At 37.7% G+C, this 15,583-nt stretch overlaps 2 protein-coding genes across 2 annotated transcripts; one reads left to right on the forward strand and one right to left on the reverse strand.

The window, feature by feature from the left end:
- The first annotated feature begins 92 nt into the window (after positions 1 to 92).
- LOC145491990 (NF-kappa-B inhibitor epsilon-like) lies at positions 93 to 5,191 on the forward strand. The gene is made up of 5 exons (XM_081471296.1): positions 93 to 696; positions 1,971 to 2,103; positions 2,677 to 3,067; positions 3,178 to 3,396; positions 3,949 to 5,191. The coding sequence occupies exons 1-5, from the start codon at positions 210 to 212 to the stop codon at positions 4,012 to 4,014; spliced, it is 1,296 nt and encodes a 431-aa protein (XP_081327422.1). The 5' UTR covers positions 93 to 209; the 3' UTR covers positions 4,015 to 5,191.
- Positions 5,192 to 7,850: 2,659 nt separating this feature from the next.
- LOC145491991 (selenoprotein S-like) lies at positions 7,851 to 14,935 on the reverse strand. The gene is made up of 7 exons (XM_081471298.1): positions 14,699 to 14,935; positions 13,444 to 13,581; positions 11,339 to 11,445; positions 10,799 to 10,888; positions 9,724 to 9,781; positions 8,878 to 8,934; positions 7,851 to 8,180 (listed from the first exon to the last, which is right to left on the reverse strand). Exons 1-7 carry the CDS (start codon positions 14,790 to 14,792, stop codon positions 8,161 to 8,163), a joined length of 564 nt encoding a protein of 187 aa, XP_081327424.1. The 5' UTR covers positions 14,793 to 14,935; the 3' UTR covers positions 7,851 to 8,160.
- Between the last annotated feature and the right edge of the window lie 648 nt (positions 14,936 to 15,583).

Here is a 15,583-nt window from a genome sequence, read left to right on the forward strand (position 1 = left end):
CACAGGAAGTCTGAAAACGAAACTTGGGAAAGTCCCTTTCGATTCCCTTTCAAGGGTGGTCAAGATATCTCAATGCTGATTGGCTAAAAATTGTCTTGGTTAAAAATATGTCTTACTGCATCCTGTGTTGAGTCGAGGGGCAAACTAGCAGTGCTACGATTTATATGTGGCTACTGGCATTGACTTAAGCGATATTTTAGTGCTAAAAAATGGTGAGTGCAGCAAGTTCAGGAACAGCTTTGGATAAAAGATACCAAATGGAAATTGCCGCGGTGAATTTTAGTAGAAATGGACAGATTGTGACTTCCGCTATGCTCCCCAACTTCGATGATTCTATTCAGGCGAACAAAGATCTGATCAAGAGAAAGCTAACCGCCAGAGTTTCCCCGATGACGCGAGAAACACAAGAAGCTTTTGATCCGAGTAATCCTGCGCTAATTGCTGGTCCAAAGAGTCCTCATCGCTCACACAGCGCTTGTAACAAGAAAAAACTTAACGTCAGTTCGACTACATTTTCAGTGCCTAAACTGGCTAAAGGTAAACAGAGACTAGCAGAGAAGCGAAAATCTGCACCTACAAATGTTATTATTCCTGCTAAATCTGGCATTACCAGTGTCAATACAGACACCTTTCTTAACACACAAGACGAGCCTGTTTCTAAACGACCTCGGACAATTTTGCCACGCACAATGCAAGGTAGGGAAATTAAAATTCTGTATGCGTAAGCAATATTTAATATATAATTCTACATAAGCTAAAAGCAATATTTTTAAAATATATTTATTCTCATATTTTCTCCATCTCTAAAGCGAAAGCTTGACCATTAAATCCTAAGATAAGGGTAAATGACTAAAATATCGAGCATTTGATGTTTTACACTGATGACGTAACAAATGAGAGCTATACTAGGGAATATTACTTTTTAATTCGCATCAGGATAAAATGCTTAGATCTTACCGTTCGCGTGAAATTTTGGGTTTAGAGTTATGAGTGTCGTTTTACATCTAAAACAAGAAAGAAAACTTTCACTTTTCAGACATAAACTTGGTTTAATTTGATGACGTGATTTATATATTTGGACCAGTGGTCTGATCTGAAGAGCGGAAGCGCGTTCAGACATGTTAATAATTCAAGTGCGACGGAATTTATAATTGCCAATCTGGAACAGTTCTATCTTTTGCTTTTAGCAGTACTCTATTAGTCGATTTCTTTTTAACACTAAGGCCGCAACTTGCAAACGGGAATGTCCCAGTTCTACGAAAGATGATTTTTTCCCCACGTGCTTTCAAGTCCTTCCTCATCCGGGAAAGTCCCAAATGTGTAACCTCGACACGGAACCGCTGAATTGTCTGGTAGAGGACATTTCCGGTGGTCGCGTGATTTAAAAACGCTTCACTTTCGGTTAAATAAAGTACCTGTATGGTATAACGTACAATCGCTGCAGGTTGAGAAAAAGTGGTTATTTGGGGAATCATTTTCTACAAGTCCTTCCAAGCAAGGCTGTACCACAGACACCCCAAGCTCATCTGACTGTATGGGAATATCTTAACCATATGCTAGGAGTTATAAAAGTTAAAAAGATTTGAACTTTACATAGTAAAGATACAGGCTGTATTCAGTTTATATCAATGACAAGTTTTACGTTAATTGCAGAAATTCTTGCGCACTCACTGGCTAATTTTCAATAAGTGGCTGGACACATAAATTTACATTGTTTATGCGATGCAAGGACAATTTGACAATTTGTTAAATCGTAAAAAACAAATTGACGTCAGTTTTTTTATGTGTCTGTCCTGTTATTGACAATGAATTTCATCATAACATGGTCAAAGTAGTTTACGGATCCATTTGGCTATCTCCTCGTGGATCCACAGCTACTTTGACAATGTTACGATGAAATTCATGATCAATAACAGGACAGACGCAAGAAAAACTGATGTCAGTTTGTTAATTTGCTTTATGCTATTTAGTTTCAGAACCAGAAATACCGAGAACGCCCATAAGCCCTGAGCCCAAGTTAATGAGTGATAACGTGGCAACAATGAGTCTCTTGTCAGCTTCCGAGTGTCACTTAGCTGCACTTCAGGACGAAGATGGCGATACGTTAGTAATATTGTCAAGCTTTACCTTATTACCTGCGAAAAATAGCCCATTGAAGGAGAGGTGGAGTGGGTTAGGGTGGGCTAGAATGGGGTTGGGTGGGATGGGTTGGGCAAGGATGGGGTTCAGGTTGCGTGGGTTGGGATGGGAATGAAAGGTAGAAAGAAAGAAAGCAAGAAAGTGAAAGGGATTAAGAGGGAAGAATAAAACAAAGAAAAGAAAGACAAGAAATAAACTAAAACACCTCATTGAAAATTGGAAACTATGTTTATATAAATTATTTCAAAATTAATTTGGCAACTTCTTTCAAAAAATTAATAATAATGAGGCCATTGTGTGGTTCCAGAAAATACACTCTAAGGAGGGTATATAATTTATGTAATTTGGAAATTCCATGGGGAAGAGGTTCCCAAAAGCCAGTTCTTTTTATAGAAAGGTATGGTCCAAATCTGCAATTTCCAGAGGGGTAGGGAAGTTCAAACCAAAAACCCTCCATGGGAGGGGTAATGGGATATTTTCTGGAACAACACATAGTAAGAACTGTAGAAACTAATCATCATTTTTATTTTCTTACAGGCCACTTCACATAGCCATTGCACATGGAAACACTCAGCTTGTAGAATATCTTATCAACCTCATGTCATGTCTAACTCTGGATATATACAACAACCTCAAGCAAACACCATTACATCTTGCAGTCATAACAGGACAATCTCATATTGTAGGAAAGCTAACAATTGCAGGTGCAAATGTTAACTTACCAGATCGTAATGGACAAACACCTGCACATCTGGCATGCCAGAGATCAAGTATTGAATGTATACAAGAACTTTTTAAGGGGGCAAATATCGTTGACCTGGAGTTACGGAACTTTAATGGGTTTACCCCTCTTCACGAAGCTGTATTTGCAAGTTGTCCTGAAGCTGTGGGGTGCTTGGTTAACCATGGAGCAAATGTGAATTGCAAGGTACTGCTATTCAACAAACAAATTCTATGTAAACACAAGGCTCTTTTTCCATTACTTGCCATGGTGCCATGCACTCTTTAACAAGGTATGCCTTTTTTGTTTTTCTGTAGGATGGTAAAAGTGGCCGTACTCCTCTACATCACGCAGTAGAAGCACAAAACATTGAGGTGATTCAAGAATTACTTGATTGTGGTGCTAATGCGAGCGAGGGTGCCTTCTCGGGAAACACTCCACTGCAAGTGGCAAGCGGTCGGGGCATGCAGAATGTTAGGTTATTACTTGAATCAGCTTTGGGTATCATCAGACCGACAAGTGGCAAAAATAAGGAGGTAAGATTGCTAAATAAACTTGATTATAAGATACGACATAGTCAAGTGACAACAGACTGAGTGTGTAATGCACCATAGGAAATGAATTGAATGCATATCAAGGTAGACTAGATCTCCACACAATATTGCTGACCTTTGATTCTGCAATAAGAGTATTTTATTATGTGGCTTGTGTTTGTGGCTGATCTAACATGCACTCTGATTGGCTAATGCTAGAGAATTAATAATTTATTATTCTCCAGTAATGTCCATGGGCCGATTACTGGCTTGCTAAAACAAGCAAAAAGCCATATAAACCTTGCTATTGCTCAGTCATTACATTTGGCAAGGTCTCAGTCTGAGGATTTTCCGTAAAGTCCTCATTTCGGTTAATAGGTAGTTATAGTTATACACCATATCAACCATCGAACCAAAATTTGTGTGCAAACATGTATTAAATAAGAAGAGATTGGGAACAGGTCAGGACTTGAGTCAGAAGAGATGTTACACAATTCATTGAACCACTTTAATGATAAAAAACAATTTTGCTTCAATTGCTTGCTTGCATTGCAGATCACACCAGTGGTGCCAAACTATGAAGACAGAAGGCATGTGATGGTCAAAAGTACTTATGTGTAGTTAGCCCTTACTAAGCTTATAAATACGTACTGTAAAATGAGTCTGATTAGACTATGCATATATATATTTATGTTAGTTTTCAAGACTTTGGTGGTATGTGAAGAGAATATCTGCTAATTTGGGAGAAGTTAAGGGCATAATCTATTGGATTAAGCCTGTTTCACACCAGCAACTTATACATATGACATTACAACAAGAGCACAACAACACATCTAGAAAAAAAAAATCAGGATTTTATGAAATACCTATGTCATTAAATGCTTTACGTCATGATTATCTTCCTGCTGCATATTTGTATGTTGTTACATTGTGATGTTGGCACACTGGTGTTGCAAAAAAAACATTTTACGGGTTTGTTTTTGTTTCAAGACAAGTTTACGTATGATATGTTCATATATATGAATCGCTTGCTGGATACTGTCAGAAAACAAGTTTCCTCTCTGCCAGTGTGATCTGTCCTATCTCAGCTCCTCATATATGTCCCTACTGATCTGTTTTCAATTTTTGTAACCACATGCTAGTGTTGACAAAGCATGCTTCAACATAATTGATTGGGGGTATGGAGGGGGGGGGGGTGGCATGTCTCAACACTGTTACAAGTCCACATTAATTTTATACATTCACAGAATTATATTGTTCTGTACAAAGATTTGACACGTTAGGAACTATAAAGGTTGCTTGTAAAATAAATTGCTTATTGGGGTATTTTTAAAGTATAATTTATTAGTTTTATTACTCATTAGTAATCATGCCGTTTAATGTTTAAACAGAAGCCAGCAGGAACTTAATCATTGCTATGCAATGAAATGTGTTTGTCACTTTTTGGTGAGACAAGCTCAATAATACATGACTGTATACATGTATAGAACAAAGGATTGATGTAAGTTAGGACATTTATCTGGAAGCCTTTCCTAGTATGTTTTTAAAGTATTACGATTCTCATATTACACAGTTGTTAAGACTTGTTGCCATGACAATTAAGAAAATGTTATGTTGTTATTGACATGACATTTGTATTGAGTTTTTACTTTCATATGCTGCGTGATCACGCAATGAAAAATAAACAAGAAACGGTGCTATCAACTTTTGAACCAACATCAAATGTAAACCACAGCAGAGATGTCTGTTACCTAGATGCATAGATGTCATAGATAAGATGCCAGCATACATGTAGATGTCTGTTACCGCGATCCTCTCCACCATCAGGGTGGCGAATCTCTCCACCCTCAGGGTGGAGAGGATCGCGGGTGCACCGGAACACCCATGGCTGGAGACTGATCCTATCTGTTACCCTGTGAGTAGAGGTCCCTTTGATCTCTTCCCGACTTTTCTAGGAGGATCAAAGGGACCTCTCTGCTCACAGGGTAAGATGAGTGTTTGATATTTCAAGGCACCTTTAAGAATTGTCATAGACTTACAATTAAAATGATACCACTAACCAAGAGACACTCTTAATGCAAGTACAAATAATATTGAATTGCTTTATGTAGATTATAAAAAAAAGATGAATAAAAGACAAACAATACAAAATATTATACAGGTGTCATTGTTGTTTCACAATATTTATTTAGAATTTTATTCTACTCTGGTCGGTCTAGTCTCTCCCTTTCCACCCAAAACTAAATACAACTAATTATATTTGAAGGCTTTTGTGCAAAAAGGGTGTATATAGCATTTTGGGCTGATTTTTATTTTTTGCAGGATCGAGCTAATTTTTGGCAGACTAACTTGTTTTGACATAAAAAGCATTGTTGTGTAATTGTTTTTGTTGATTTGTGCTGCGTTTTTGAGAAATAACGTATGCAAAAAAACTCAGTTTTCCAAGGGTATCTTTTGGAGATCTTTTGTTGAACGAAAAACAAAAGAAACCTTTTGTTTTGCTAAACGATGAAGTCACCGAAGCGTGGTATTTGCTGCTAGTTTTATTATTCATAAAATTACGCTATTCTCTTACTGTTGCTTCGTTAGCACAAGCGAATAAGGCGATGACCAGGCCAGATTTGAGTTTGTTTTGTCGTGACACCGGTTCGATACCAGGTTGGTCGATTTTTAAAAAAAAAAGCTGTGCTGTCGAAGCTGCTAAAAGTAACCATTTAAGTTCGTGCCGCGTCAAAATACACCTTCAAAGGATTCACTCCAAAAGATGCTGCTTGGAAAACTGAGTTTTTTTGCATACGTTATTTCTTGAAAACAAAGCGGAAATCAACAAAAACAATTACATAACGATGCTTTTCATGTCAAAACAAGTCAGTCTGCCAAAAATTAGCTCGATCCTGCAAAAAATAAAAATCAGCCCAAAATGCTACATACACCCTTTTTGCACGAAAACCTTCATTTATTTCAAAATCTGCATTTTTTCTTTATATTCTACCAGGGGAATCTAGGACATCCATTACAAGGCATTACAACTGCCTCTTTTATTATTCTATAAGAAATGAAAATATTAACTACTTAATAACCGAGAGTGAGGTCGTTACGGGAAAATCTCAAACTGAGGCCTTGCCGTATTGACCTCGCTATCGCTCGGTCAATACGGTAGGCCGAGGTTTGAGATTTTCCCGTAACGACCGAACAGTCGAGGTTATTAAGTTGTTTATTATATGGCTCATGAATTAAAGAAAAGAAAAAATTATTCGAGCGGAAGTCATCAATTTACATCCAGCGATGCGTGCGTTTACCGATTCATTCATCGTCTCAAACCCAGGGCAAAACTACACAGTCAGTGAACTTCACCACTATTACGTCTTCCGTTAAAAGTACACATTTCCTTACGGGAGAAAGGATTGTCCCAGCCTCAAAAAGGTATTTTAGTATCGTGGTGCCACAACTTGATGGCAGAGGTTTTCAACTTTTGTGGCGAAACGTCAACGCACATGGAAAAGACAGAAAGTGCTTCAAAATAGTCCAAACCAATGGCCTTTCGGTGAAAGAAAATGCTAATGCTTCAGAATACACTGCTTAAAATAAGTCGATCTTCGCATTCGCTTTCGTCGACATATCTTTGCCTTCTTCATTCTGGGATTTATGGATTAACTTTTCAAGCTTTGTGAACGTCTAAAACTTCCTGCAGTCATCAGAAACACTGCTACCGACACAAACCGCCCGATTGTTGACATCTGATGATCCTGGAAGCTGATTTACACTTGCTTCTGTTAAAGAGAGGGAATCTATTTAATGAGAACTGTGACGGAGTTCAATATTTCGGTAATTGTTGTGACTAAGATGATAACTTATAAGTTTCCTCGTGGTGTTCTGCTCAGGATGCATGACAGATCAGCCGATGGTGTTTTTCATTTAGCGATTTTAGCTTTACTTAAGACTCGGCAAACTTTGATTTGTTTTCACTAGTGCCCGCCAAGGTTACCGGCTGGTAAGTCAAAAACGACTTCTATATAAATTTTATTAAGGAAAAATCCCAAAACTTCTAGCTACCCGGAATTAAATGTACTTCTCTTACTGTTTTTAATTGGCTTTCATCCTTTCAATGCGCTTGAATTTTCCGAGCCGGGCTCTTCCTAATTTGCATAATCCGTAATCGGCCCATGGGCATTACGGCTGCATAATGACCGCTCAGATTTTGCTCTTAGCCAATCAGAGCACGCGTTATATCGGCCACAAGCCACAAAGCCATATAATAAGAAATTCTACAGCTGGCCAAGTTTAATTAAAAGCAGTATTTAAATTATTAATTAAAAGCTAAGTCCTTCTGTGGCAACTTTTCGTTTTTTCTTGGCTCCAAACTTAAGGTAGTAGTTACCTGATGTTAAAGTTGATAAATGACTTGTATCTAATACAAGTAACATTCTTAGGAACAAATAGAAATTGTGAGTACCTCATTTACTATAAATAATAAACAATTTTGTTTATTATGATAATTAACTTTATTTACAAAAAGAACTTTTACAACATTTTTAAGCATCAATCTACCTTTTCACAAGTGGGTTGTGTTTAAAAGGTAAATATCATATCCAGAAAGGAAGAAAGTTCACTGTCACATTCACAAATGATACACAACAAGTCGCCGAGACACCAATCAACTTGGCACTACATTATTACAGGCAGCATAAATTTCTTTAAATTAATATATATATTATACAGCACTATCAAGTCCTCACTGGTATTAGGCGACTATGTGTAGATTTAACCTCATCCCCCTCCACCAGCACCTAAAAGAGTGAGATTTAATCAGTTGCAGTATAGGTGGGAAAAAAGAGCCCATGTATTACCAGTCCAGGGGCCTGTTTCTCAAAGAACCCGAAAAGCCGTTAGCAAAATCTCAAACCTTAATGACTTCAGAGTTGTTTTATGCACATATTCTTAATCTGAACAGAGGTTCCCTTTGTACAAGAAGTTTCAGGTGTATACACCTCTTTGCTGGTTATAACACAAAGGCTAAGGAAGCCAAGGAGACAAATTTCAGAAACAAATAAATTCAAACCAGTTAAATTGCGTGTAGCTGAGTTGAATTGAGGTCTGCTACAGTAGAGGATAGGTAAGTCAGAGCTCAACCATCCAGTTTGTTTCCCTAATGGGGGTTACCAGGAGTATTATGACTATGCCTGGGTAAAAAACTGCTACCATCACAGGTTACGTGTACATGTACCCCTTAGTAGTTTGCCCCAGTTAACGTTTTGCCAGTACGATCTATTAATACTCACAGGTGCAGAGAAGAGCGAGACACTGGGAGAAGTACATCTTTTTAAAGAACAATTAAAGATATTGGCTAAGCCAATGAAAACTCTTGAATTCCATTATCCAGTGATCCACTAGCAGGTTTTTTTTTCAAATAATAATTAAGAGATCACTAAACCTCACTTAAAAGGTTCATAAATAAAAAGTAATTAATGCCTGGTTGGGACGTACCTCTTCTTGGTGGTCTGTAACTGAATCCACCTCCACCTCCAGACAATGGACTGGAATCTGTGGACATCATAAGCATTACATAATTATTTTATATTTCATAGTTATTCTGTTTCTTAGTTATTCAGTTGTTGAACTGTTGATGAATTAGAAAGATATATTGTCACTATACTTAAACTCTTTGTGAAGTCGCCTATTTGGGCAATATGTGTTCAGATCTCTACATAGCCTAGCAGCAAAGACTGACTGACCTTAAGGTCTTTGTTCATGTATGACAAGATTGTCTGGAATATTTACTTAAATACAATCTATCTACAAGACTAGTAGCTTTAACATGTCTTCAATCTATACTTTTTGAGACTAAATATTCTAGGAATTGGCATCATGTTGGTAAAGAACCAGCAAATGTATGCACTTGTATCCACATTAAAGTGATATCTTAGGGTACGTTTCTTTGAGAAAATCCAAGGTTGGATTCTTAAATCCAAAAACAGATTTTGTATTTCTTTACTTAACAGATTAATCCAAGATCACTCGGATCATGGTGCATCAAAGAAACCAAAGAATCCTTGGCCAAAGTGGATTCATCAGTTGCTTTGATGCAGCATGATCCAAGTGATCTTGGATTAATCCGTTATAAGTAAAGAAAAAGAAAATCTGTTTTTGGATTTAAGAATCCAATCTTGGATTTTCCAAAGAAAGGTACCCTTAATTTTTATTATTTTAATCATGAAGATCAGACATACATTTTCAGTATATAATAAAGAGACATCAATTTATTGTCAGGCCGGGATAGTCACATGAAATCCAAGCTTAAAGGACTTAAAACTGTTATTGAAAATTTTCTACCTGGTTTCCTTAGAGGTTTCTTTGGTTTTGAAGAATTTGTGGTTTCAGTTGATTCGGCCTAAAAAATAATAAAAACTGAAAGTCAGTAAGTACATTATAAACTAAAAAAATGCAATTTTGAGATGGCATTACTGCATTACATTGGTGACTAGGTGGGAGAAAATATATTTTTGTGTTGGGTGGAGTTGTCCCCTTCCCCCCCCCCCCCCCCCCCACCAATATAATGCAGTAATGACATCTCAAAATCGCATTTAGTTTAATTTGTATGGTGATTTCACAATTCTTTAAGAAAACTAAACAAAAGAAAACATGACAGTACTTTTGATTAAAATATAAATTCCTAGTACGCACAAAGAGTTAAGTGAGCTAGCTCATGCAGTAACTCACAAACTGACTACCCAAATGAGCAATTAAAAATAGTTACCTGCCTTCATTGTCTACACACAGTTCTCTTTTATATTACAGTGTACATAGCTTGTTGAGATAATGTATATAGTGTACAGTAAAAGTTCTCTGAATTGTGCAAATGGCAGTAAGTAAAAGAAGAGCGGTGATTTATCGCCGTAAAGTTCTAAACAGGGGCCCATTTCTCGAAAGCCCTGTAAACTTTTTGGGCCCATAAAGCCATAACAAAATCTCGAACCTTTCATTTACAGAGCTGTTTTATTCAACATATTCTTAATATGAAGAGAAGTTCCCTTCATAAAAGAAGTTTCAGGCATATTCACTTCTCCATTTTTAGGCGCAGATGGACTAAAAATGGCTTAACAGGCCTGAAAAGTTCTGGGGCTTTCGAGAAACGGGCCCCAGGTCCTGAAATTTGAATCGTACTTGAGGAACCCATTTCAGTGCTGCATTGTCATGGCAAGTTTTCAAACAATCACATGCGGCAAAAGAGAGACCACATTACAGTGATATAATGTTACTTGTCTCTTGTAAGCAAAACTATAGGGCCCATCCTGATACAGTCTGTAAATTACTAATAAAACTGTTTTATAGATTATTCTAATGTTCATTTAGTTGCTCACATTTTTATCGGGGATCATGCTAAATATAACTACATTAAGCTATTTACAGGAGATCTGAATCGTTTAGAGCGATATCCTTTCCCTTCTTGGTGTCTTTCCCAGTCTTCTACTCTCTGTCTTTGCCTGTCTTCTTCAGACTGAAAATTCAAACAAAGCACATTATTTTACTAATAACATACTACCAGACATTAACATCATATTTGTATGATAGTTTAGTTTATACAATACTTTTTGCAATCTTTATATTCAAAACTAGAAGATTCCTTTAGCTTAATAATTCACAGCTATTGCATATGTTGATGGGGTATACAATAAGCAGATACCGTAGATACATTATAATTATTATAATGTATCTACGGTTTCACACTGAAGAAAGGCTATGCCCGAAACCTTTCTGATTTTTCACAAGATGACACTTTGACACATTTCTTTATGTTATCAGTTCTCAATTTTTATTTTCTTTTTAAAGTTAATATCCATTTAAGTGTCACACATCAACCGTGGATAACAATTTCTTTCGTTTTTGTTCATCTACACATTTTAATATACAATATTGTAGCCTGCCCATAATTTAGGGGTTTACTAACCTGCATTTTGTCCTCGATAAACTTTGCAGCTTTAGCATCTTGTTTTTCTTGTAATCTCCTCCTTGCTTCCTCCATTCTTTCCTGTTGACTAGCTGCTTTTATGGGATCTAGATGTAAATGGAAGCATAGAAAATAACTACATAATATTTTGCCCAGAGGCCTGCATACTAACTATTCTGTAACTAACATGCTTCGTGTTATTAAGGTAAGGGTTAAGTCTGCATCAGGCCATCATTGACCATAAAGCCAGAGCTTATCCAGGTTTCTCTAGCATGAAGAGACTAAGTGTAGTAGTATTTCTACTCACTCACCCCGGAATGGGATGCTACTCCCTTGCAGGGTTACCCCTCACTGCTATTTAGATACCTGGGTGAATCAGAAAGGTAGTGAGAGTAAAGTGTCTTGCTCAAGAGTACAACACAGTTAATGACCCCAGCCAGGGCTCAAACCCTGACCACTTTATCCAGAGGTCAGTGCCCTAACCAAAAGACCACCGAACCTCTACCTCTGCTTTATATGAAACCACTCCCTGAAAACATACTTAAGGTTACTTCCCACCTTCAGAGGCCAAAAAAATCGTTTTTTCTTTTATTTGACAAAATTTAAGTTCGTCATTTTATCTAGTGTTTCCAAAGGAAAAACATTTAAAATCTCAAAAAGTGGCCGAGTTATTTAGAAAAAACGTATTTTCAAATAAAGTTGATAAACTAGGAAAGTGTCATAATCTTGTCAACGGGCGAGAACCCTGGGGAAATTTTCGCGGCAAATGCGCATCGCTCATATTTCATGTCATTTGCATATTTATATTTACATCACGCACTTGACAAAAATTCCCATGTGAAAGCTCTTTACGCTAACTCCTATGGAAAAATCAAAAGCAGAAAAAAGTCCTTGGGTAAAGAAAACGAAAAACACCGGCCCAAAGAAGAAAGAAAAAGCTCTATATTGTCAAGGAAAGAAAAAAAAAACCCTTGCCGGAAGCGACAAAGGCTCTTGGTTTGGCCAAACGCCTTCAATAATCTCGGCATCTGCTGAAGATCCGGAGCGTTCAAATATCCTTGGAACAAGTAGCTTAAAAATCAAAGTCAACGTCAGTGCAGGCTGCGAGCAAGATTCTTCGTCGGAATCTGGCGGAAGGCGGGCGGCGAAGCAATGAAGAAAATGAAACCTACCCAAGGGAACTCGTTTCAGTAATAAGGGTATTTCTTAAGCTGTCCGTCGATTCCTTAACGTCTTGTTTTTCAGCGGCACATTTTCCGCCTTAAACATTTTTGGCGCGGGTTTTGCCTTTGCCTTTGCCTTTGGCATCTTTGCCCATTATATTACGTCACCGTCCTAACTTGAACTCCACTGAGCGAGATAAAAAAACATGTTGTAATGCGATGCTTTTCCCGGGAAATCTTGATCTATTGTCAGAGACTCTAGGAGGTCCTGTTGTTCCATTGGTTTGTGGTTTTATTAGGCATGATAATCTCCGGGCGTGGCACGAGTTGTTTACGAACCTTTGCAAGCTAAAATCTCGCGTTTGATTTTTGGAGGAATACATCCACTTTGAGCGAATTCATAGGGTATGCAGATTTGACGGATTTTCGCGAAATTTCGCCAGAACATTCCAGAGATAATGACAAACCAAAGTGTGTCGGGAAATTTTGATATTTAACACATTTTTCCCATGGCGTCCATTTAGGCAACACGTCTCGCATATTTTTAGCCACTCCAGCTTTAGATGTGGATATCTAGACAGCCAATCAGAATATCGAAAAAGCCCGACACACTTTTGTTGATTGATGCCTTGTGAATAAGACTGTGCAGCCATTTTGCGCGTACTGCGGAATCCAATAGCCGATAAATTCAATAGAAGAAGCCTCGGTCGTTTTACGCCTTACCGCCTCCTGACACTTCCTAAAAGAAAGCATTGCTGAAATTGTATTTTTTTCGTAAAGTACATTTATTAAGCTTTCTTATGATATATAGTTTGTTGGAGTTTTATTCAAACTGGCGCGCGTACGATTTTTTTCCCGAAGGGCACCCGCGAAGGTGGGAAGTAACCTTAAGACAACAAACTGTCTGTAATTCATTAGTATCAAGCACATCAACTCACTTACCAAAGTTAGCTATTTCTCTTTGACGTTCCCATTTGTTCTGCAGTTCTCTCCAATATGGCTTCAATTTAGTCCATAAGAACACCAGAATCACAAAGCCAAGAACAATAAACCAGCCATAACGTTCCAAGAAACCCACACCTGCATGCATTGTACAAATATTTAAATTAAAATTTCAATTTAAACAATGCTAAAAAATGTGTCATTTTCCACTGGCTGATTGAGGAAATAAAGAAGCGGAAAATGTTTTTCCACACACATCTGGGAGAGTCCCAGTGCTAGTGTGCCTGTGCTGGGTGGGGGGAGGGGGGGAAGGGGGGACAAGTCATGTGGTTTGTCATAGTTAACCAGTTTTCTTATTGCCATACATTGGCTTGGCATTCCTTTGCTAGTCAACCTTTTCTTTTCAATGTCAACTTTGAAAATTTGATACCTCTGCAGTCATAACTCAACACTTCTTTGCTACATAATTTATTGGCACTGTATGGAAACATTGTGTTCTTGCAGAAATAAACTATATCCTGAACAACCTCCTCTCCTATCAAACCTCTGAAAATTCCCCTTATGCTTCATACCTTCTAGCCTACGAACACAGACGTAAATGTGTATTTCCGGCTGTCCCTTGTACTCCGCCAAACAAAAGTTTTGATGTCACTGAAATCAATAATTCACTTGGATTCACAGGCGTTATTTTTGGTGGAGACAGATGACAGCCAGAAATGTCTGCGTTTGTAGGCTAGAAGGTATGATAAAATTTTTGCCTTTGAAACCCCTGCACCTCAGATTTTCCAGTAACCTTCCTAGGGTGGGTGGGATCATTCTTGGATAATCCAAGGGCTACAACCATTCTTGGTCGATCTAAGAATGGGACTATGAAGAAGGAAATGTGACTGGTTGAATGGTGCAAGAGTAAAGAATAATGTTTCAAGTTCACGACATGATCTATCCCAGCTAAACTAATTTTATTTTACTGCTTTTAAGTGAAAATGTTATGACTGAGCTATGTATTTTCTAGTTCACTATGGCACTAAATAACGTATACTTCAAATTATTGTTTGTGTTGAATACAGCAACACAGTTTCAATTTCCCGGGGATCACGTTACACCTAGCTCCAAGACAGCTGGCAATTGCATATGCTTTAGCCCATTTCTGTTTCAACTGCAGTTCACTCACGCGATTAAAAAATTTTAGTTGAGACCTAAGGAAATTGATAAAATGTACTGAGTGCTGGATGGAAAATGCAGACCTCTAACTTACCCAAATACCACGCATCTACAAGAAAAGTCGGAGCGGCATTTTCAAGGCGACCTCCGGACTTCGGAATATCGCCTCCAGGTTGAGGACCGTCCATTTCTTTCTAGCAACGGTATTCTGTCCACTACAAAGTCACAGCTTGCATCCCAGATGCGTTTAATTGGTACAAAAAGGCAGATTTTGCAAATGAAAACGACGTCGTTGACCGATTTTTTACGACGTGGAAAATTCTTATTGATTGTGGGCTGTAACCGCTGACCACAATGAGTCGATAAGGTCAAGGAGGGAGGTAGGGTAAGGAGTAGTGTGGTCGGGGGAGGGTGGGGAAGTAGATTCCTGTTCAACAGAGTTGACTTTTTGTTTCTTTTCAGTCTAAGTTCTAAATATTTTAACTCCACTAGGACCGATTCCAACGAAATTTCTTCCGTCGTTGTGAAATCTCTTCTACAAATAAATAAATAAATAAATAAATAAATAAATAAATGCATTTATATAGCGCCGTACTCCGTACTACTAATTGTCCGTGGCGCTTAACAATACCATAACTCTTAATTAATTTTAAAAAACTACACTATTCAATACAACTCAGGCTAATGATAAAAAAACTATAAATCAAAGAATTCGTAAACAGATATGTCTTAAGCTTAGTTTTAGATACACTAATTGACGATGATAGCCTGATGTCCAATGGTAACTTATTCCACAAGATCGTAATACACGGCCCAAGTTCTTATACTTCAGCAGATCTTTTTATGTAGCTTGTAGGTGCTTGGCCGTTTAGAGCCTCATAAGTCAGTAACAATATTTTAAAAATAATTCTATAGCGCACCAGTGTAAATGCCTAAGGATCGATGTAATATGATCCTGCTTTCTCGACGCGGTAACAAG

Source organism: Orbicella franksi, chromosome 7 (genome assembly GCF_964199315.1).
Source record: "Orbicella franksi chromosome 7, jaOrbFran1.1, whole genome shotgun sequence".
Taxonomy (NCBI): Eukaryota; Metazoa; Cnidaria; class Anthozoa; order Scleractinia; family Merulinidae; genus Orbicella; species Orbicella franksi.

Bases quoted from the DNA above. Each gene is read 5' to 3' on its own strand.
- LOC145491990 (XM_081471296.1), top strand. From the start codon at position 210: ATGGTGAGTGCAGCAAGTTCAGGAACAGCTTTGGATAAAAGATACCAA. The intron at 2,104-2,676 runs GTTAGTAATATT...ATTTTCTTACAG, and splicing joins CAGGACGAAGATGGCGATAC to GCCACTTCACATAGCCATTG. The intron at 3,068-3,177 runs GTACTGCTATTC...GTTTTTCTGTAG, and splicing joins GAGCAAATGTGAATTGCAAG to GATGGTAAAAGTGGCCGTAC.
- LOC145491991 (XM_081471298.1), bottom strand. From the start codon at position 14,792: ATGGACGGTCCTCAACCTGGAGGCGATATTCCGAAGTCCGGAGGTCGC. The intron at 13,582-14,698 runs GTAAGTTAGAGG...CAATGCATGCAG, and splicing joins TGTAGATGCGTGGTATTTGG to GTGTGGGTTTCTTGGAACGT. The intron at 9,782-10,798 runs GTAAATAGCTTA...ATTATTTTTTAG, and splicing joins CTAAACGATTCAGATCTCCT to GCCGAATCAACTGAAACCAC.